This window comes from Saccoglossus kowalevskii, chromosome 2 (assembly GCF_978046115.1).
Source record: "Saccoglossus kowalevskii chromosome 2, keSacKowa6.1, whole genome shotgun sequence".
NCBI lineage: Eukaryota > Metazoa > Hemichordata > Enteropneusta > Harrimaniidae > Saccoglossus > Saccoglossus kowalevskii.
In genome coordinates this window covers 903,584-928,718 of record NC_140642.1, presented here as the reverse complement: position 1 = coordinate 928,718, position 25,135 = coordinate 903,584, and the positions used below count along the sequence as shown (strand labels likewise).

The window sequence follows — 25,135 nt, the reverse complement described above, 5'->3', positions numbered from 1 at the left end:
GATTGCTAACTCATTAGCTCTTGTGTCAGGTGCCCCCTCGAACATGTGCTCAGAACAGGCTTTTGGAGAACACAAAATGTCTTTACCACTTCTACCTAAGAGATACCCAATCCATTGAGGAGGGTCATTTTAGGGAGGGTCCCGTCGTAGTGGGTCAGACTTTGGTTGCTGACCCATCCCGGGCGACCTCGGGGATCCCTGTGCATAGGAAATAGAGTAGTCTCTGCAACAGATTTGTATGGAGAAGTCTGCTGTCAGTGCTCCTGAGAACTTTCAAGGTCTCACTTTTAACTAGTAGCTTCGCGATGAGTGGCTTTTGTGGTGAGTGGCTTTCGCAGTAACTGGTCCTTTTACCAGAGTTGAGAATTAATGTTTTATGTTTCTTTAGTAACTGGTGCAGATCAGGAAATACCATCTTCGTAGCTATTAATTTTCCCTTATGATTTGTGCAGTTGCTCTGGCAGGAGTTCCTAAATATAACCCCTGATAATGCTCCCCTAGTTTCTAACTTTGACCAAGAAACATTTGACCATTTAGAATATGGGCTTTGCATTATGCATTCTTGTTATACTGCTTAGTGAAATATTGTAAGTAATGATTTTATTGGTGTTGCAGAAAAATAGTTGAATACTGTTTATTGAAATTAATAATCCCCAGAACAATTTTATAATATAGATGGGAAATCATACGAAACGAATGTATAACTCATTCTCAGAAATGAAATAAAGAAATATATATATTTTAATTGTTAATAATGTATTACAATACAAATGATTAAAATTGAAGGGATTTACTGAACTTACCCATGCGTTGTCAACGGGTTGGCCTCTTTTATAGTAAGAAAACAGCATTCAACCATAATTTGTTTTTCATGTGAAAATTGTGTCAAAAACTCATTGTTATGCTAATTTGATTTCTGGTATGTTAGTTGACTACAAACTGAAATATTTGTTGAATTTGCTCAGTGAAAACTATGTGAATTGGAAGCAAAACATCGGCAAGATTCCAGGGACGACTGTGACAACCACCAAAATGTGATTGAAGGCAAATAAACATGTGAAGCATAAAAAACTGTTTCGAGGCATAGCGTAAAATAAGGGACGATACCATTGTAGGCGGGAGATGAATGGAAATCGGTCTATTTGAGGGTGTCACAATAAGCGAGGGAGCAAATCGTTTTTACGTTATGAAAAATTGAAGACCTTGAAGTACTTAATGTACTTTAGTACAAGTCATTTTTGATTACGTTTTTAGGTTCATGTTCAGATCACATACCTAAGCGGACCGTCCCTAGCAAATAATTTAGCCCTGGCATTTCTCAGTGTCAAAATCGTGACACTATCTGTTTTTACACAGTCTGTGAAGTCCAAATTACTGAACAAAGTACAGGATGATGAAGCTGAAATATCCAAGAACCAACACATACCAAAAATTATATTTCAAAAGTGAATATTTGTGGTGTGCCAGAAGTGGGAATTTGTTACTACTCTAAATATCCAAACATATTTTAGTACAAGGTAGTAATTACATTTTCCCTAATTCCATGTCATTAACAATAACTTGTTCTTTTATAGTGCAATGTATAAATTTTCTGTTTGTTCCACTTGAATATTGTAAAACCTGCATCCTAAATCACCTTTCTCATCATAAGAATTTATTTTCAGGTTATGGTTAAAATGGATCTGAACGGTAATGGTTTAGAAATTGACAAGTCTAAGCTGAACAAAATCATGAAGATGGGCAGTAAATACAGCTTTGATAAATTCCGCTATATGTGTATTGCATCTGGCTGTGATTATTTAGCATCATTACCCAACATTGGACTGAAGAAAGCTTGCAAGATTTTCCAGTTAGCTACCAATCCTGACCTCACACATGTGAGTATAGTAGAAAAGACTTGCTTTAAAACTCAACAATACACCATTCACAAAATGTTTTTTTCTGAAAGATTTTGATTAAAATGGCCAATGAGTAATAATCCGATCCAAAATTAATGAAGAAATGTAGAAAAATATACAAATTGGGAATCACAATTGCATAGAAATGAACACTAAATACAGCTATCCCGGTCAGCAATCGAATCATCAATCTTCATGAGTGATGTAACTGGTATTTCCACCTAATTGCTTAAGGTAGCGAGAAGGGAAATTTTCACTTTTTTCTTGATTTTTCAAAAAATGATAAAACGTTCACTTTAGACCTTGATACATCATCCCAGGTTTACAAAAGATGGAAATTGCGAAATAACGTCGCTCAAATCAGTGTTTTAAAACGCTAGCAGAAAAGACTACAACTGCTGTTTCGTGGATATTTGCATATTGTTTATCTTTGAAAGGGTTTAAATGATAACATCTTATCTGTATACTCTGTTGTTGACGATTCTGATATAACGGGTGATAAGCTTCCAGTTGCAAACAATGCGTGTTTATCTAACGTCCATTGTCAGCATTATTGTCAGTCGAGACTTCGACCGAGAAACATGGTCATACAGTACTCATTTCGCCCAACCTTCCGCTTTGACAACGACCGCTTAACGCCTAATTTCCGACCATGCGGTCTTGTCCGACCGGAAACCGACCGCATTTTAATCACGTTTTTTGGGGGGGGACTCGCTCGCTCATTGAAAACACCGACCGCTCGTCCAAACACTGATCACTGGCGCAGGAGTGGTCGAAATGGTGGTGTTGATAGTAAAGTGTGAACATACAACTAACTAGTACTAACTATTATTAAATTCTGAACGGCACTTCAAATCTAATAGTTGTATGACACTTGTATCGTGAAAGCAACTGAACTGGGACCTCTTGTTAGGTGTTTTGGGTGCTTGTTCTAAATGTAATATGTTATTTTAATGAGACGGTTACGTGAAAAAAACATAGGTAACTCATTTTGACAGAGCAGAGAAACGAGGAAATGTTAATGATTAATTCCAAAAATAACGACATCGAATCCACGTCGGTCCATGTCTGGTAAAATTTGACATTCAATTTTTAAAATTAAGTCACGATCATTGAATGACCTTGGTCTAAACCGTATACGTATACGTAAAATTGTTTCCGCAAAAATATTTTAGACTAAAACCGGCCACATGCCCTGAAAAAATCGAACAGAGCTTGACATGTATGAATAATTTATTGGGCTTAAAAATTTAGTTATAGCCATAAATATTTGGTGGCCTGTCGATGAACAATTTCGAAACTCAAGATTCACACGGCTGCGAAAGTAGAACATTCCGGATGCGGTGAAACAGAAGAGCCAAACTTAACGCATAAAAATAGAACGCGTATTTTGACCTGTGTGGCCAACCAATGGCTGGATACGAAAACGTTTGCGGTCGTTGCCAAAGAACCCCGTGTCCATCGCCTGGCGACGCTCTTCCCCCCCCTCCGGAATGTTCTACTTTCGCAGCCTAATCGCAAACTGCGAACTCGGCAAATTTGGTTGCACAACTTCCCTCTATCCACAGTGGAGGGACTGTGCTCTATCATATACACCCAGCGACGCCGATGCCAGCTGACTGTGGGATAAACCAACGGGGATCGACATTCCAAACAAATTATTGGGACACGGTCGACAGACATTCCAAACAATCGAAATTATCAACGAAAGACGAGGTTTTATTTTAGGCTTAGAAATATATTCTTTCAGTCAGCCCATGCATGGATCTGCCATTTAGCTTCATGGTCCTTCAGCTTGTCTTCGCCTCGGAGGAAAACAACAATAATAATACAAAACACATTGCGAAGACTCAATAATCAGGAAAGAAAACCCAGACAACCATGTCGTACTTGTGTTGAAATACATTTTGTATTTCACGTCAGAATATTGATTAAAATAAAATATTCAGTCCAAGCCAAATCGAGGCCAAAGGGTCAGGTTGTGTGCATATAATTACAGATAGTTAAAACAAAAAGTATTTGAATTTTGTCAGCCGTTCAACATCTATAAAAACCATAAAGACAATTATAAGAATGTGAACCTCGGAAATTTTTCTGTTAGTCCGAATTTTAAATGTGTGCGAGCGAGTGGTGATATTTCGGGGTTTGCGCGGTCGAAAATAAAGTGGAAATTGTCCGGTCAAATTCAACAAGCGGTCAAAAAAGCGAGAAAAAAGGTGATTGGAAAGCGGGAGCGGGCGGGAGGTAGTGCGAAATGAGTACTGTAAATTTGCGCAACTTTCTTTTAAATCGTTTTATTTTTCAAGTCAATATTCTATTTTACTAATACCATGTTTTCTAAAGAAAGAAAGCGTTGACAGATGAGGCAAAGAAAAATCTGCCACTCAGTGTCGCACTCTGACACAGCACACTCGAGCTTGAAATTATTCATTATCTGACACTCTTTATGAGCTCTATGATATCAGTGGTTAATATGTTTGGCCATTTTTAGTGTATATTTATAATAATGCAGCAAATCTACAGTGTTTTATTAACCAAAACTGTTTTTTGCGTTTTTCTCGAAATGAAGTTTCGATTGAGTACGACTCATTGGTACCGCCGCCAAATCAAGTGCGTTCGGACTAGGACATTCAAACTCGCAGTTTTCGTTCAAAAGATAATGATGGTGCGAAATATGTCTGGGTTTTTAAAGAAAATGCTTTGTCACAGAATAATAGTCTGTTAAAGGTGTCAAGTATGAAATAATTTGGGGACAAAAAAACAAACCTGCATAGAAATCGGAATAATAGGTCTTTTGATTATCGGAGACACATTTCAATGGACTTGATTACGGACAATGCATGACGTAAATTTCACCAGGAAATTCCGCAGTGTGCTCTCGCAATCGAGGCCATTTTTGATGTCACGTGATAATTATGTAAACAATGACTGTCCAGTTTGTGCGAACTTGTACCTCTATACTTAGTCTTTTTGAAATATATAAGCTAAATTACTCTTCTGAACAAGACAACAGACAGAGAATGTTTTATTCGAAAACGTCACAAAACCCTTCTCGCTACCTTAAAATGGTCCGAGAGTGAATGTTGTCAAGTTAGAGAGTGTGTTTTGACGTACAGCGACGTGTACATTATTGCTACCATTTTGGGGCTTGAACATGTTCTATATTGACCCAAAACAACATACTTGAAACAAAAGAAACCATTCGTTCTAAATGACCTGTCTATGAAAATTGAGTCTTAGCGCCCTTGCATTTCCAAGCGAGAGAAGGTCGAGGCCAATCTACCATTGGCTATATCATCAATTCAACCAAGCTGGTTAGATAGCTTGTTTATTAGAGATGCCCTGGAATCAAAATTTGAGATGTGAATCCCTCCGGTGATGAAAAAACTGTAATAATAACCAAGGGGTGAGAGGCTTTTTACCTCATCGATTTCGGGAAACGCAGTGACCAGTGAGACCCAAAATGACACACACTTTTATGAATTTACGATGTGAATTACACATTTTTATTACAGACTCCCGGGGAACAAACATTCATGACTTAATTAACTCTGGTGATGGGATAAATAAACATGACGACAATAATGCTACATTTTATTACGAACTATTAATTTGGGTTCGTTCCGTCCGTCCGTACGTCCATCTGTACGTACGTCCGAGGCTATATCTCGGACACCCATTAACGGATTTCATTCAAACTTTACATGAAGACAATACATACATGTATGCTCGTCAAGTTGCTTTATGATCGGAGAAAAAAATGGCCGATGGGTATTGGTACAATGTGCCAACATAAATACATGTAGCTGTTTTAGACTTCTTTTAGGGTTCTATATGAAATGACTTAGGGGGAGTATACACGCAAATCCACCAACTTTTCAATCGCTTTTAACATTTTTAGTTATGTGTTTGTTCATTTTACGGCCGGCTCATATGACAGTGTGCTAACATGGGAGGTTTCAAATGGATTTGCTATTTCTGGTACCTAAACGTGTTCGCAGCAGTTCCTCGGAGATGACTGGGCCGATTTGGATCAAAGTTGGTATGATGATCATACATAATGGGTTGTAGGTGCACATCATTTTTTTTTTCGTGATTCGAACAAATATGGCCATCTTTTTTTTCATGGTACCCATGCTACTTTATCTTGAATGCAATGAATGTTCCTGTTTAAACTTTGTACAAAGATACTATACCAAGAGATACATCTGCACCAACATGATTTTTGTGATTCAATTCAATATGGCTGGCCGACGCCCAATTTTCATGTAAAAGTGCTAAATCGTCAATTTTACATGTCCGGAGCTGTTTCTCAGAGACGACTGGGATGATTTGGATCAAACTTGGTATGATGATCATACATATTTGGTGATAGATGCACGTCATACTTTTTCCGTGATTCAAACAAATATGGCCGACTGGCGGCCATTTTGTTTTTCATGGTACCCATGCTACTTTCTCTTGAATGCAATGAACATTTCTGTTTAAATTTTGTACAAAGACAGTATACCATTAGATACATCAACATGAACATTATTTTTGTAATTTAATTCAATATGACTGCCCAATGTCCAATTCTCGTGTAAAAGCACTAAATCATAATTTTTTACAAATCCATCTCCTATTAATGCTTTCAATATAATCTCAATGACTTCATCATCATCAAATTGATATGTCAGATCACAAAATTTTGGATGGGGACTGTTTCATGACTTGTTTGATTATAGATTCCTGGGAAACAAATATTAGTGCTGTAATTCACCCTGGTGGGGGAATAGGCAACAAAGTTTAAAAACAAATTTGACGGACTTCAAAAACATTTGAATTTCGTGAACATTTTAATGTTCTGGTTATCTCTGGTGTCCCGCAGTCTTTGAAACAAACTTCGGGTACTCTCAAACGCAATTTATGGTACATGACTTGAAAAACGCAATTTAATGCACGTGGAGTTCTAGTTGTCTGTGGTGTTGCACTGGTGTTGAAAGTTGTCGAGGAAAAGGTCAAACACATTGTTATGCTAATTTCATTTCCGGCATGTTAGTTCACAAAGAAATTAAAGATTTTTTTAATTTTCTCAGCGATAGCTACGTGAATTGGAACCAAAACGTTTTCGGCAAGACTCGGAAGAAGACAGTGACAGCCACAAAAACGTAATTGAAGGCATATAACACGTGAATCATAAATGACCGTATCGAGTCGTAACATAAAATAGGGGACTATATCATTGTTGACTTTTGAGGGGAATGGAAATCAGTTGATTTGAGGGTGTCACAATAAGCGAGGGAGCAAATCGTTTTTACCTTGAATGTGGTTTATGTACTTTAGTACAACGTCGTTTTTGTTTGATTACCTAATGCTTTTCGGTTCATGTGCTGCAAGTTACAGAGCACCTACCTAAGCCGCCGTGTCTCAGCAAATAATTAAGCCAAGGCATTTTCAGTGTCGAAATCGCGAAAGTATTCATTTTATGCAATTTGGGAAGTTTGAATTACTAAATGAAGTACAGGGCGACAAAGCTGAAATATCCAAGAACCAACACATACATGTACCAAAAGTTATATCTCAAAAGTGAATATTCGTGGTGTATTTTAAGTCTAACCGGACCGGAAGTGGGAATTTGTTACTGGTACTCTAATTAACATATTTTAGTATAAGGTAGTGATAATAAAATAAGATTTAACATTGCACTTTGGTACCATGGACCTTGGCTTTCTATGATCTTTCTAAAGTCTATACCAACAACATTTGGTATAGTTAAGATTAACAAATTATATATTTTCTATATCTTTTAGGTTTTGAAAAGATTTGGTCACTATTTAAAGAGTAATATAGTGGTTCCCCCAGAATATATCCAAGGATTCATCCAAGCTAACAATACATTTCTACATCAAATAGTGTTTGATCCTATCAAGAGAAAATCACTTCCTCTAACCCCATATCCTGATGATATTGACCCAAAGGAGATGCAGTACGCTGGAAAGTATCCTTTTGAGCATATATGGAAAGTAACAGTGTGTTATACATACATATTCTCAATACATTCATCTCAGAGTTTAGCATGTCCCTGTGCCCTGCATTCATTATTTCCTTTCATAACGTTGGTTTTCTTTCATTCTTGTGCCAATCTCCAGGCAAAATAAAGTAAGTGTTTTTTTACGATGAACTTGACCTAGATTTTTTTAGCCAAACTGGAAAGTGATGACTGAACAGGGGCTTATTCGTATTTCTATTTGCATGCTAGACAAATTCTGCAAACCTTAATGTCTAATTACGTATATATTTTGTTCATCTTCACAACAATGTAATTACTATGAAAAAATAAACTTAATCCTATACACCACCTGCTGTACAAAACACTTATTTTATTTGGCCAAACAACCAATCAACCCACTTGAATGTACTTATTTCTTAACTAAAGCTTTTAATCAGATTTGTAGATGACAACAAGGCATTGCAGTTAGCATTGGGAAATATAAATATCCAATCTATGCAAATACAAGATGATTATAAACCTGACTTTCATAAGGTAACTGGGTGTGAAATGTAGGGTAGCTTGAAGTGGCAATGGTATATCCATTTGTTATATATTGGCACAGCTATTAAGTCAAGATTAGTTGGTAAATTAAATATCATGTCTATTGCTTCCAATTTGTACAGGTCTACATGGACATATGTAATTTCAAATGCTAGTTCTGGTTATAGCTCTGATTGTTAACTCCTATTGTCAAGTTAACAATTTTACACTTGCATTATTCAAAAGCATTCCATATGTGTCCAGGCACCAAGTTATATTTGTACATGTAAATTAACAGACTGTCTGCCCTTTCAACTCTAATTCAGATGGGGAAAATTGCAATGCATATTTAAACTTTGATTTACACTTGCATTTGGACAATTATTTACTCATGTAATACACTGATGTTAAAGGCCTACCAGTATACATGTATATATGTTTTTAGCTCTGCTGTCAAGCGGAGCTTATCATATGAGTGATTGTTTGTCGTCGTTCGTTTTACTTTTTCGACTTCTTGAAAACTATAAGCCTGAATGCTTTGATACTTGGTGTATATGTACCTTGGGTAGACCTCTCTTAGATTTGTTCATTTTATGATGATATATTTAATTCTCTAATTTTGGTGAATATTTTTGTAATTTTTGGTAAAATTGATATTTTCGACTTCTTGTTAAAAACCGCAGGTTCGATTGCTTTGATACTACATATATAGATACTAAATGTGGACCTCTCTCAGATTTGTTCATTTTGTAATGATATCTTTAATTCTCTAATTTTGATGAATATTTTTGTCATTTTTGGTAAAAATTTATATTTTCGACTTCTTGTTAAAAACCACAAGTCTGATTGCTTTGATATTACATATATAGGTACTACCGGTACATGTGTACATCTCTCAGATTTGTTCATTTTGTGAGGATATCTTTAATTCTCTAATTTTAATAAATATTTTTGTCATTTTTGGTGAAAAGTGATATTTTCGAATTCTTGTTGAAAACAGCAAGTCTGATTGCTTTGATACTATACATATTGTTCATTTTCTAATGATATCTCGGCGGACAGGCTGCTTTTTGTTTATGTTTTCGGCCTTTTGACTTGTGAGTGAATTACTAATGAGAATCAGGCTTTTACTGTTTGTGGATCAAAAGAAAAATTAGTTGTAAAATAAATTTATTCAATTTTATTCTTGAGTAAAGTTGAAAATTTAACAGTTAAACAAACGTTTGGTTCACTAACTGAATTATACTATGTATATGCGTGTACATCAGTATCCTAATACAAATTGATTTAAGTTCATGTTTTGTTGAAACATCTGTAGTGATATGCAAGTATGCTTTGTAGTTCACAAAGCACAATGACCTTATAGACTTGAAGCGTCAAACCTTGTGCATAAATCATGTCTGTTTGACAACAAATGATTAGTTTACGCTGTACAACAAATGATTATTTTAAAGTCAGTATTGTTTCGTACGAAAACCAGTTTTATGTCATTTCAGCCCATTAAGAAGAATACACCTCGTTATCTGTTGAGTATTTGGCATAAAGACTATCGACCGCTATCAAATGGAAACTCAAGTGAAATAAAACATAACAAGGAAAGACTGTCTACAGTCGGTAAAGACATCACCACGAAAACACCAATCTGGAAACAAACTAAGACTATTAAAATAAAGAAGTTACCATTTCAAACAGGTTTGTCGTTATTATTATTGTATCACAATTCCTGATAATGGGCTGTAAAGATTCTTAGTTCTGGTTCGAACATAGACTGAAAAGGAGGACTTATGGATTGCCCTCTGTGAGAGTGTGCATCTGTCAGTCTATATCTACATCAAATAGTATTTTTCAGTATCTTAAAGCGCTTGAATTAGTGTAGTTCCACGTCATATTTACAGAGCGCGCAATGTTTCAAATCATGGCATATGGAGCGAGCTCTGTGTTTGACTCAAATGCCCAAAAAGACCAACTTGTACTTGGTTTGAAATTCTATTGTTATATTAAAACAAGCATATTGTAATCCATTCAAAGGACTTTTATATCAGCTGTTTTGTGGGATTAGCAGGACAGGGGGAAAGATGTGCATTCATTTACTTTGTGGACAGAAGAGGCCGGAGTTAATTACCCATGAGCACTTGGTGCAATCCATGAGATTGAACGGTTCCCATTTAACCTTTGTTATATGCTATATAAGATTTATTATTATTATTATTATTATTATTATTATTATATCATGCATCGTATCGAATGCACATCTTTTTTAGTCCTTGCAGCCTGAAAAATTTCAGGTTTCGTTTTTAACTTAAATTTTCCGTCTCCAACATTTTCTCAGAAATTCTGCAGTAGATATCAATAATCTGCTGACTAAGCACACACATTTTTTTCCAGATCTGAATATCCTAAGTGGGTCATTTTCAAGATTTTTATCAAAAATACCTCTCCCAACATCATTGACAGAACAATTACGCTTGCTCAGAATAAATTACTGTAAAATACTTTATTTTCACTTGCAACTTTTTTTTGCTATTTTCGCTGAAGGAATGATTCAGTTAAAATAAAATCCTTTTTTCCTATATTTTACTTTCAACTCGTCCAAATCTATGAAAATATATTCTATACAAAATGCACAAAAGTCTTTTCAGTGAATATTAATTCCAGACGAAATAAAGTATTTTACAGTAGATTAGATCTGTAATGCTGTTTTACAGCATGTGATTTCTCCATTCGGCAGTGCAATTATAGTACTGATATATTTTGTTTGGCTCAGTGTGGTTTTATTCAATAGTTACTAGAAGAACTAGTAACCTTATTTGATTGCAGGAACTTCAAGAAGGTGGCACAAGAGACGTGTTTGCAAAGGTAGGTTCTCCATTTTCAGTGAAATTGAATGTATTGGGGTGGGATTGGTGTACCTCCTGTTACGTACCAATGTGCATATTAGGTTGATTGCCAGCTTTATATTCTTGTGAAACAAACAATCGTCTTCAATCTACGAAACTATAGTTTGTAAATAGCCTTGAATACCCTGTCAAATTATTAGTTCCCGTTCAGACGAAGTCCTTTCGCCCGATTCTGTTCATTCTTTGCATGTGCCTAGTACTTTATGTGGCACATATGCACATGCAGTGGTTTAGCGATTCGATTCAAAATGGCCGACTGGTAGCCATCTTGTTTTTTGAAAATGTTGTATTTTGGACATGCTTTGTCAGTTTTCATTCAAACTTGGTACATAGAATAGATTATACATGTTAGGATACATGTCCATGACAATTTCTTTTGCAATTGGATCAAAGATGGGCGACTATCAGGTATCTTGTTTTGTTTTTTTAAATGTGGTGTCTTTGACATGCTTTGTCAGTTTTCATTCAAATTTGGCATATACTTTATACATGTTATGATACATGTTCATGACAATTTGTTTCAAAATTGGATCAAGGATGTCTTATTGACAGCCATCTGTATCGGGAACATTTAGTCACAGTTATTGATCTGTATTTACTTGTATTCTTTTCGCATATATACACATCCTTTTAGTGTTAGTTCAATGTGTTTCTGTTTGATATTGCATGTAAAGCTATGGGAAACTAGCACAACCTTGACTGCTTTAAGCCATTTTAATGATCAAGGCCACTTATACTAACGTAATAGGAAACACTCGTAATTATATAATCAGCTCCAAAATTTGTTTACACGGTGTGAATCCTTGGCGGTTTATAAATACTGTGATTTCTTTGTAATTACTAGTTGTTACCAAACTCTCGATGATACATGTTATGTTCTCCAGAATAAATACTATCCGTAGCTTAAGTACCGGTATATCGTCTAGCTGTCACTTTATCCCATAACTGTGTAGTGTGTATACACTACCAGGCTCGTTAAGTTTTGTATCCTGTCTTCTATTGTGATATCCAACCACAATCTGACTTTTTGGTCTTACTACTATATTTCCACGATTTATGTACCATTTTCATTTGTATTTGGCACATACATCATACATGTCACTTTGTTTCATAATCAGATCAAAGATGGCTGAATAACAGCTGTTTTTATTTTTGGCCATATTACTAAATCTCTGTCAGCCATGTATTATTTTCATTGATATTGAGCATGTCATAAACGGATACATGTACATTTCAATTTGCAATTTTATCAAATATGGCCGACTGGCGGCCATCTTGGTTGTTTAGAATGTGATAACTTGGACATGCTATCACTTGTGATCTATGTCTTAAACCAGAGGGGTCGTCACTCAACACATGTTTGAATAGGCTATTTTCCGCTTCGGTCGAGGTCTTGCGAGACCGTTTAATTTGCCTAGCAACCAGTTGCTAGTCATGTGATACAGGTCAACCTTTGAATCAAAATAGCTACCTGTGTACGATTTGGTGCTCGAGGAAGACCTTGATTTTTTAGGCTATGATCCCATAAAATGACGTCGCTTCAAGACTCAGCAAACTTGGTTGCAATTTCACTGATCCTTTGAAATTACCGGGCTACTCTAGTAATTTCAGGAATGTTCCAAAATTCGGTGTTTTAATGTGTTATCGATCCGACTATTACTGGAAGAAGCTCGGGCCTACAAATCGTGCTAGGATTTCAAGTTGTTTGGCGACGGACTTGTTCAAATGTAACATCTGTCTGTGTACTGGCATTGCATGTCAAAGGCACATATTTCACATTACTGCTACTTTCACCATTACTAGCGTGAACAGCCTTTGAGGTTCCTAACAAATAAGGGGAAACTGCCAATATTGCATGATTCACACATTAGTTCACATGGATAACAACAATCTGTAGACACTGCATGATAGGCACAAGCATCTATACAAATAACAGGAAACTGTCAATAATGTAAACAACAAGCATGCTTTAAAAATACATAGCTTAAAAATTCATAACTTTTCGACATAGAAGGAAAGTTAAATAAAAATATTAAAACATGGTCGTATGAGTATTAAATTGTACAAGTATTAAATATTACAATTTAATTCTGCACTTAGTAATAGAATTAATTCACTTGCCAACATTCAGGCTTAGCTCTTTGTCAGGAGGGGTATTCCCTAACTTTGTGGCAATATTGTTATCATTAAATGCATAGCTATTCGCATTTAAATCCTGGTTTTCATCTGGATACTAATGATACTAATGACTCGAATATATGGCATTCAACACCTCTCACAGTCGCTGGTATCGGGTCTGGATGCAACAACATAGGACCCTTTCCTCCCACAAAATGCAGGGAACAAGTGTACATGTCCTGGATGATTTTGTGTCGACCGAAATTGTCTGCCTGATAACAGGCACTGATTCATCAGTCTTGTTCATTTAGTTTGACCTCAGACTAGTAATACTAGTCTGAGTAATACTAGTCTGAGGTTTGACCTGCCAAAGTGCAAGTGATCTGCTTATATAGGGAAAGATCAAAGGCACCCACTACCAATATACAATTAAACACCTTTAAACAATAAGCAAGTTAGCAAAAACACCTCGAAACAATGGGCATGCCTACAATAAACAAGATCAAAGGATGCCACTCTATTAACTATATGATTGACACAAATTAACACCTGTTGATCACACCTAAGATCAAAGGTTACCATATCCCCCATGAGACCATTAACATACTCTAAAAATAATAGCAGAAAATGTGTTGCCATTTATTTTACATGTAAATACTGACGTGCAAGCAAAATACTGACAATGTGCAAGCATCGGTGATAAAAAACAATTGTTTTTTACTATGGGGGTTTTTCCTAGGGTTTTTTTTCCTCTGGTTTTTTTTTTCCTAAGGTTTTTTTTTTCGGACCCAGTTTGGAGTCTAACCTCCGGATTAACTGCCCATTAACGCCCACTGAAAACAAACAGAGAACAAAGAAGACAAACCTAGGTTTTTCTTACAATGCTGTTTCAGTCTGGTTTCAGTCGAAAAAAAAAAATAAGATGCATACTATGGAGCTCCATGTTCATAAGGAGTGTTATATTTTGAAGCGTTATTAAGAATTCCAGCAGCAATTTTTTTCTTTCCAAGTAATGTAAATGATAATAAAAAAACAACAACTTAGATTTGTAAAACAAATGCATTTACATTGTGTTATTTATAAGTGTGATGAAAATTATATTTATTTATTTCTGTGATTGGTAATAATGATTAGTTTCCCACAACTTATATTTTGATAGTTTGTTATATTTTGTCATTAAATGTGAATCAAGTGATACCATAGACCCTCTCTATTGTGATATATATGGTGAATTAATGTTTGAAACAGAACAGGGAAAAAATGCACTAGAATTTTAATGAGCAGCTTCTTAGGATAAATTACTTACGTTATATATATATATTTGGCATAGTCAGTAAAATATGTTTAGCCATGGAGTGAACTGGTACATTTTGTCCTCAACAAGTACAGTCAGTTTTGTGCCCATGTCAGTTCATAAATTCATAGAACACATTTTTTGGTTAAGTTTGTAAAGTCAAGCACTTAATCTTGTGGGAATCAACATGGCGGATGTACAGTGACAACACAACACATTAAGATAATAACACGGCGTGTAACTTCAGTGTATGGCCGGTAAACGGCAGTCCTCACTTTATTTTGTTTTCCTAGTACTGGATTCTACCCATCTTCACCAGCGAAGGAATATTTATTCGGCCAAAGTCTCAACATTGATCCTTGGCAGATTTCACCAAGATTTTCACTGTATGTCGCACACTTTCAAGCGATTATAAGATTCACTTGGGCTCATTTGCATTACCCAATCAAAACTTATGACAGAAACAACACATTACTTGGTAAAATAAAAATCTTGGAATATAGAAATTAACATGTTGCTAGTTTTTGCTCTTTGAACGAGCTTACTGACCACCAAAAGAAAGTGCTTAGTGCTGTATCTGAGGGAAACTGTGAGTTTGTTGCAACGAAACAGGATCGGGCAAGTCGATATGTTATCAGTTTCGACAGTTTTGTCAGTTTACTGAAACATGGTTTGCACAAATATTTAGACATTTCATTCCACAAACAATTCTCAACATTGGAATAAAACTTTTTGAAAATGTGTCAACCAATATAGACCTCTTGTTCTTGACTCCTGGTGAATCAGCGCTGGTGACGCCAGCTCTCTGGCGTGTCCAATCAAATGACTTAATTTTCCTAACATAATCACGCATGGGTTCATGGATCGGTTATGAATGGCAGGCTTTTGCTTGTGCCTTATTTTTTTTTACATATATTTTGGCATTTTTTCGGACATTTCAATCATTCCTGATGCTTAAAATTTACCGTTGTCATTGTATTTTTTGTATGTTAATATAAACACTACTAGGTAATAATCAACAACTTTGAAATATATAACTGAATTGCACTACCGCGATTATTTGCTATTAAGCAATGCAGTTGTGTGCATTTTTATTTGAAACTACTTAACGTTACTAATAAAATTGAAAAAAAAATAATTGTATTAGGCATACCAGATTCATTAAGGATGCTGTATAGGTTTTTTTGCTTTGAAACCCAAAATTCGACTTTTTTGTATTTTTCAATGCTGAACTACCGGTACAAGGAGCAAACACTCAGTAGGAAAAAAATTCAATTGGGTGTTTTTATAGGGTGTAAAAACCCATTTTTATTAATTAAAAACAAAAGCACATGGCTTTGTTTTGAATCCCATGTTTTAATTAAACAACCAAAGACCTAACAGACAGCTAATTTGCATAATAGTCACCACCCATAGCAAATATAAACAGTCTCTCACATTCAGTACAAGTTACGCATCAGTGATACACACATTCTATTTACGATCATCATCTACAAATTTAATTTCGCTCAACACTAAAGTCTTCCAATTGACCATGAAACGGGACGAAAGAAAACGAATCCAAAGAAGTTTGGAGAAGAACGTCGACAGTATGTAAAGTGATTTCGCCGAGAAAGTATGCGACAATTTATTCAATCGGCCGATCGAGAAAGTAGCAACTTTTCGGAGATTGAAGGCGATACAATGAAAAACCCGCAATCTTTGCAACCTGAAGAAAATGTCGGTGTATATCGGCATTGAAAGTTACAATTTGTGAAACAGATGAGGATGGCGACGCTGAACTTGACACCATGACCGGCACAATTAGAATTGTTGACTTGGACATTATAAACGAATAAATCGCGGAAACAGCTGCGTGCGAACAATGTACAAACGGCTCCCTCAGTATAGTAGAAATACTACAGCATGGTTTGGGATTGCATTTTGTTATTGCTTGCAGTAATGAAATGTGCCATGTTTAAAAGTCGAAACAATTTGCGCCAACAAAGAAGGTCGGTGGTCACTTTGAGATAAACAGGAAGTTTGCCATCGGTGGTCACGCGATTGGGAAAAGGACGCTAAAGTTTGGCAAAATTGTCATTTGTTGATTTTTTTTGAGAAAGATGACACTGGGTGACATGGTAATGAAATTTTAGATGGTCTATTTATTAATTCAGCAAGAAAAAAATTATCAATTTTAATGATGATTTCAGTTGTAATTTTTTTTTCAAAACTCAAAATATGAATTGTATATAATTGTAACCAATTAACAATATTAACTTATATATTTTTGGCAATATATCCCATTTTAACTAAATGTGTTTCACTGTATACAGTAAGTCTTGGTTATTTAAAAAAAAATTAACTATACATTATATTAATTTGTATGCAAATTATCCGCACTCCTGAGAAATTTCCCGGGGACAACACTAGAAATAGAAAAATATGATCAGAAGATAATGTATTCACATTGAAAACTGACTAAACTAAATTTGGTCAAATGTTTCAACAATACTAGGATTACCGGTAATATCAATAATTATCACTTTTTTTATCTAGTGTCACTAAGCTAAGCTTAGAGATATAATGAGAAAACATTTCTTGTTTTTGTTTCTCAAAAAATCTTTATCTATATTTATAAGTGCTGTGGAATTGTTAAATACTAATGTGAAATGTCTTTCATGTATGTACCCATATGTGTTCTTTCAAAACTATATTGATTATACTTATTTTTAACTATCAATTTTTTTTATTTTTTACAGTGGTGCTGTAACATATTACATACATCTGTGGAAATTGCAAAATTTTGTGGCAGTTTAAATTCTCTGGCTTCCTACAACATAGTGTCAGTGACTATATTAAAACGTTATCGTACACAAATGCTATAAAATCCTGAACATTTCTAGTAGTGAGAATTAAATGGTTTACAGTGTTATATACCCTTTGATATTAGTTGCGTTCATGCACAGCTCCTTAGCATGGGCTAAGAGGTCAAATTCCTTAGCCCGTGCTAAACAATGCAAAGTACGGGTTAAATCTGATCCAAATTTATGACGCGGTCTAGACCCTTAGCACAGGCTAACGAAGTGTGCACGAACGCTTAGCCCAGGGCTAAGCGCCCTCTGCAGCGACCTTTGGGTGTGAACAATTATGCACGTGATCAAATATATCCAACTTTCTCATTCCCAAAATGGCAACCGAGCTCAGTGTACACACTGATCGAGCCGCTGTAGTAGAGCGTACAGCAGTTCCAATCGTAGACAAAATAAATTTGGTTCGCTGTCTACGACATGCATTAATAAAACGCTGTATTCTGTTACGCCGTTGTATACTGTTTATGTGCATCCAAATAAGTTGGGTACAATTACTATTATTATCGGTACTCCATTGAAGATTTTTAGCCGACCAACCCTTAATGATACTGGCTTGCCTATTACTTGCTCTGAATAGGTCTTTGTATTTACAATTGTTAATTAACAGATGTTATTGTATGTACAGTGAATACATTTTAAATAATAAATCATACTGAATTACTAAAAAATGGTATTTTTAGAATGTGAGAATGATTCTGTTGCATAGTGGTGATACTGAAAACCAGCTCCTGGTAATATGCAAAGACCTGAATTAAGAAAGAAGTCAAGTTGTTATTAAGGGTACATCAAGGTTTACTCAGATTTATGAATGCAGATTCTTGAGCATTTATACATGTATGAGACGTAGTTTGGTTGCACTTGTGTACTGCAAGATTTTAGACTTGGGTCAATGGAAGTTTTCAGTTATCAGTACAAAACTAGATTATAGGAAATCACTTTATGATGAATTTACCCACATAGAGTACATATTGATTCACATGTTTGCAGATGTTCCATGTATTTTTTTAACTTGAGTATTTTATAATCAAATATCGAGGACTGACATTCATGTCTTGTTATTTTTTGGATCTTGTTCAAAATGGCCAACTGGTAGCCATTTTGTTTTAAAGAATCCATATATCCAACATTCCTAGACTGATAAAGTTAAAACTTTACACATACATCTTGTCAGACTTTGAGGCCAAAAATGTATCAAAATCACACATTTTCACACATTTTCACCATTCCTGGACGCACATCGTTTTATTTTTGACTCCTGTGTGCAAAGCACACAATGGAAGTCTTTGCAGTTAGTGTGTCTGTATGTATGCGTGTGTGTATGTATGTATGATTAGGTTTTGGTAAAACCATGCATATTAATTACCTAATTTGCATGATAATTAGCTGATTTTTAGCTGTTTCATGACTGTTCCACTCGTATCTAAAGAACCACTCATTGGATTTTGATGAAACTTGGCATATACATACGTGAACTAAACAGATTCGATTAATTTTGGGTATAAATCTGTGCATACATGTATTAATTACCTAATTTGCATAATGATTAATCAATTTCCGGCCTTTCCACTGATATCTCAAGTACTAATCATCACATTTCAATAAAACTTGGTACATATGTCATAGGACACTGCACAGACCTGGTAGTTTTTAGGGTAATATCAGTACATATTAATTACCTAATTTGCATAATTAATTAATTTTCAGCTTTTAATATTTCAAGTAGTAATCATCACATTTAAATGAAACTTGGTACATATATGTCATAGGACACTGCACAAACCTGATAGTTTTTAGGGTAATATCAGCGATAGATATGCTTTTACAGATTTTGTTCAAATTTGGTTCAAAAGGCAAGACATAATGGAAAACATATGCTCATTCAGCTGTTTCTCATTTTTATGGCCTGTGAGTGTACATGGCATCTGGAGAGTAATTTTTCAAGTTAGAATTCTCGAAAATTGCTCATATTAAATTGGTCAACTTCTCAACAACAGACAAGAATGTGATATTCAATATATTTGGTTGATGATGCACATCAGTTTGTTTCAATATAAATGACACCCATTCCACCCCTCCCTCTCAAAATAAGTCCAGACCATCACCCATATATACAAATGATAGAATATATATAAAATGAAAAATACAAGTGTGTTGTTAAATGTATTATGACATTATCTTTTACCTCATATCTGGGCCATCATCTGTTTCTGTGTCTGTGCTGTTTGTGAAGAAATATATTGCAATGGTGCATGCCAGGTCAATACCACCAATGCGGCAAGTTCGTAGGAACATGTGTGCCACATTGATGTCTGAATCAATTGACTTCTACTTGCTACGCGGTTGGGTTTATGATGACCTGAAGATTTCAATGATTTTTGGTTAGTAGATTAACTCAGTTTTGTGACGCTAATGTTGGTTTCGTATTTGAATAGTTCAATTCTTCATTAAACCAGCTATTCGGAGCTGGTACACATACAGTATTATGTTATTCCTGCATTTTTCATAATCTCACTACAAGTCTATCAATTTACAAAATAATTATTTTTCGAGACATGATTGAGGCTGAAATAATTTATAAATTTGCTTACATTTACATGTTTGTGAATATTAATAAACATGTTTGTTTGGTTTTGTGAAAGTACCTTGTTCGTAAATAACAATGATGACCGACTGGCGTTATTATTAAATTCACTAAGCTAAAATGATCTCACATACACTCGAGAGTAAATTCACAGGGTTAATTAATACTTGTGCCAAATTATAACAATATATAATTAACGTATTTTAACGTAACTGACATTACTAACTAGAATGGTCACAATACCTAACATGTGGGTTCTTAGTCCCTAAAGTCATAACCTTGACTTGATCACATGACCACATTCCAGAGGCCATCACAATAATTACATGTACAATACAGCTAAAACAAGTCATTGAAAATGACACAGTCCCTGTCAAAATTTTTGAAAGTTCTCTTTGTGCTCGTCATATTAAAGCAGAGGGGTTGTTGCGAGTGTGTCTTTGAAAGTTCCAAGTGGCGTATACAACAGATTGTTTATTTACATCAAAACATGTGTTCCGTGGCCAAAAATAAAAACTGCCGTTATTCGGCCATCATTGATCTGATTATGAAACACACTGATATGTATGATGTATGTGCCAAATACGAATGAAAATGGTACATAAATTGTGGAAATATAGTAGTAAGGCCAAAAAGTCAGATGGCTGACTTTCGGCCATCCTTGACCAGAATTTGAAACAAATTGTCATGGACATGCATCCTAACATGTATAAAGTACATGTATGTGCCAAATTTGAATGAAAACTGACAGAGCACATCCAAGATACCGCATAAAAAAACAAAAACAAGATGCCTGCCAGTTGACCATCTTTGACCCAATTGCGAAATAAATCGTCATGGACATGTATCCTAACATGTATAATCGATGTACCAAGTTTGAATGACAACTGACAAAGCATGTCCAAAATACATTTTCAAAAAACAAGATGGCTGCCAGTCGGCCATTTTGAATCGAATTGCTAAACCACTGCATGTGCATATGTCCCACATAAAGTACTAGGCACATGCAAAGAATGAACTGAATCTGTCCACAGGATTCTGAAATATGACTCTGGACAGACTGACGCACCGACGGGCGGTCGGGGACATGTATCCTAACATGTATGATCTATGTACTAAATTTGAATGAAAACTCGCAAAGCATGTCCAAAATACAACATTTTCAAAAAACAAGATGGCTGCCAGTCGGCCATCTTTGATCCAATTGTGAAATTGTCATGGACATGTATCCTAGCATGTATGACCTATGTACCAAGTTTGAATGAAAACTGACAAAGCATGTCCAAAATACAACATTTTCAAAAAGCATGATGGCTGCCAGAAAGAATGAACAGAATCCGTCCAAGGGATTCTGAGATATGACTCCGGATGGACGCACGGAGACCGAATTATAAGTCCCCGTTTTCAGACTTCGTCCGAACGGGGACTAATAAGGCATTTAGTAAAGTTCTGTGTAGTATTTTCTTTGGATCCCGTGATGTGTTTCTATTTGTAAAAAAAATGCTTGTAATTACCGGTAAATAGTGACCTCTGTGTGGTCTTGTCATTGTTCTCAGAATCACAGGCCCTTGAATTGATGAATTGGATTATGAAAATTATATACTCAAATTTTTGTAATATATTCTTCTGTAAAATTCATTGATTCAAATGCCTGTGCTTGGTATCCAATAATCAGAAATGTTTGTTTCGATCAGTCATAAACGGACACATTTTGCGAACACGCGACACCTCTTCAGCGATCATAAAATTATTTATACATTTGATATTTCAAGACGATTTGAAGTATATCATGTCTGCAATAAGTCTCTAGTGTCGATATGTGCTCAATGAAGGGATCACTAATTTATATGGTTGCCATCTTGCACATTAGCTTGCATACTTGTTCAATTTTATAGTGGCAAAGCGAATTATTAGGTCTATTGGTGACACTTTCATCTCAGATACAGAATTGAAAAAAAAGAAGCATTATATTATTCCCAATAAATTCCCCTCAAATTAGTGAATTAGCAATATTTCTTTTGATGTCCTGAAAACTCCCACTGTGTCTGGTCATTGAATGCATCACATATCAGATGGTATGTTGTAGGGTTTTCATTATTATTCATTGATTTTTTTTCAATTTTCTTTCAAGGTTATTGGAGCTGGAAGATTTTTTTCCCTGTTTGTCCTTGTACAAGAGTATTTCTTCCAATAATTATTTCCAGGATACTAGGCTGCATTTGGTTACATGTACCAACTTGTGTCCGGGCCACACACAGTCAAACAATCTGGTATGCAATACCAGACATTTAAACACTGGAAATAAAACATCCAATGCTATCGCATATAACGTTACAGTTTGAATATCTCTGTACTATACTAAAACAAAACATCCAATGCTATCACATATAACGTTACAGTTTGAATATCTCTGTACTATACTAAAACAAAACATCCAATGCTATCACATATAACGTTACAGTTTGAATATCTCTGTACTATACTAAAACAAAACATCCAATGCTATCACATATAACGTTACAGTTTGAATATCTCTGTACTATACTAAAACAAAACATCCAATGCTATCACATATAACGTTACAGTTTGAATATCTCTGTACTATACTAAAACAAAACATCCAATGCTATCACATATAACGTTACAGTTTGAATATCTCTGTACTATACTAAAACAAAACATCCAATGCTATCACATATAACGTTACAGTTTGAATATCTCTGTACTATACTAAAACAAAACATCCAATGCTATCACATATAACGTTACAGTTTGAATATCTCTGTACTATACTAAAACAAAACATCCAATGCTATCACATATAACGTTACAGTTTGAATATCTCTGTACTATACTAAAACAAAACATCCAATGCTATCACATATAACGTTACAGTTTGAATATCTCTGTACTATACTAAAACAAAACATCCAATGCTATCACATATAACGTTACAGTTTGAATATCTCTGTACTATACTAAAACAAAACATCCAATGCTATCACATATAACGTTACAGTTTGAATATCTCTGTACTATACTAAAACAAAACATCCAATGCTATCACATATAACGTTACAGTTTGAATATCTCTGTACTATACTAAAACAAAACATCCAATGCTATCACATATAACGTTACAGTTTGAATATCTCTGTACTATACTAAAACAAAACATCCAATGCTATCACATATAACGTTACAGTTTGAATATCTCTGTACTATACTAAAACAAAACATCCAATGCTATCACATATAACGTTACAGTTTGAATATCTCTGTACTATACTAAAACAAAACATCCAATGCTATCGCATATAACGTTACAGTTTGAATATCTCTGTACTATACTAAAACAAAACATCCAATGCTATCACATATAACGTTACAGTTTGAATATCTCTGTACTATACTAAAACAAAACATCCAATGCTATCACATATAACGTTACAGTTTGAATATCTCTGTACTATACTAAAACAAAACATCCAATGCTATCACATATAACGTTACAGTTTGAATATCTCTGTACTATACTAAAACAAAACATCCAATGCTATCGCATATAACGTTACAGTTTGAATATCTCTGTACTATACTAAAACAAAACATCCAATGCTATCACATATAACGTTACAGTTTGAATATCTCTGTACTATACTAAAACAAAACATCCAATGCTATCACATATAACGTTACAGTTTGAATATCTCTGTACTATACTAAAACAAAACATCCAATGCTATCACATATAACGTTACAGTTTGAATATCTCTGTACTATACTAAAACAAAACATCCAATGCTATCACATATAACGTTACAGTTTGAATATCTCTGTACTATACTAAAACAAAACATCCAATGCTATCACATATAACGTTACAGTTTGAATATCTCTGTACTATACTAAAACAAAACATCCAATGCTATCACATATAACGTTACAGTTTGAATATCTCTGTACTATACTAAAACAAAACATCCAATGCTATCACATATAACGTTACAGTTTGAATATCTCTGTACTATACTAAAACAAACCAATTCTAAGTGAAGTGGTAATCATTTAAATACCAGCAGTTAGTGACATTTACAATCCCATACATTATATTACAGAAGATTATTTGTATTATACACCAGAAGTGGTATCAACTCTGCCAAAAGTTGTACACGTAACCATAGCAACAACTACATCTGATACTTGCATGTATCTCCAGAATTGCATATTACTTAGATGACTCAATATTAACTAATTACTGATTGAATAAAGAAAGTTTTTTCATCTGTGTTAATATTTTTCTGTGCGACATATTGTGAGACTGAACATGAAAGCCTTGTAAACATGGATACACTTGTAAAGCAAAACAAAGTGTCACAATGAGCCATTATTGTTAGCAACTGCATATAAATTTAATGTGCCCAGTTATTACACTATAACATTGCAATCAGAATTGTTATTGCTTGATTTTAATTCAGAAAAAACTATTCCAACAAAGTGAAATATCCAGCATCTAATTGTCAAAGTTTGCATATTCCTCTTATGAGTTTATTGCACGTTTTGTAAATTACAAATAATTGGTAGTCGAGTTGGTTTTATTTTCATGCTTGAGCTGTAAAAAAAAAATAATTGGGTATTTGAGTCTTCTCTCATATTATCAGATGTTATTAGCTGATAACATTGATGTTTGATTGTTCTGACTATCTATTTTTGGGCTTTGTTTGATGCTTTCACAGATAACACTTTGGATGAACCTGATAATTATATGGAAGAGTTGAAATCGCAATATTCAGGGACACCTATAGAGTCAAAACCACAAATTAAAGTGTCTAATGTACCAGTAATTCCAGTATCCAAACCACCACCATCTCCGACTAAGAACGGTAAGATACGAAATAAATTTGCTGTATTCAATAGAAGAATGTCATCTGAGAGAAGAGAGAACCTACTAAGAAGCAGTAATACTGAAATGAGCAGGTAT

The 25,135-nt window shown here is 34.8% G+C and overlaps 1 protein-coding gene across 1 annotated transcript in view; it reads left to right on the top strand.

The window, feature by feature from the left end:
• Positions 1-25,135, top strand: part of LOC100368501 (exonuclease 1-like) — a 76,223-nt gene that overhangs the window by 31,748 nt on the left and 19,340 nt on the right. The window contains exons 6-11 of the mRNA XM_085507698.1: positions 1,665-1,877; positions 7,691-7,878; positions 8,328-8,424; positions 9,909-10,104; positions 11,230-11,268; positions 24,891-25,131. Coding sequence (XP_085363824.1) covers positions 1,665-1,877; positions 7,691-7,878; positions 8,328-8,424; positions 9,909-10,104; positions 11,230-11,268; positions 24,891-25,131 — 974 coding nt within the window. The remainder of the gene's footprint in view (positions 1-1,664; positions 1,878-7,690; positions 7,879-8,327; positions 8,425-9,908; positions 10,105-11,229; positions 11,269-24,890; positions 25,132-25,135) is intronic.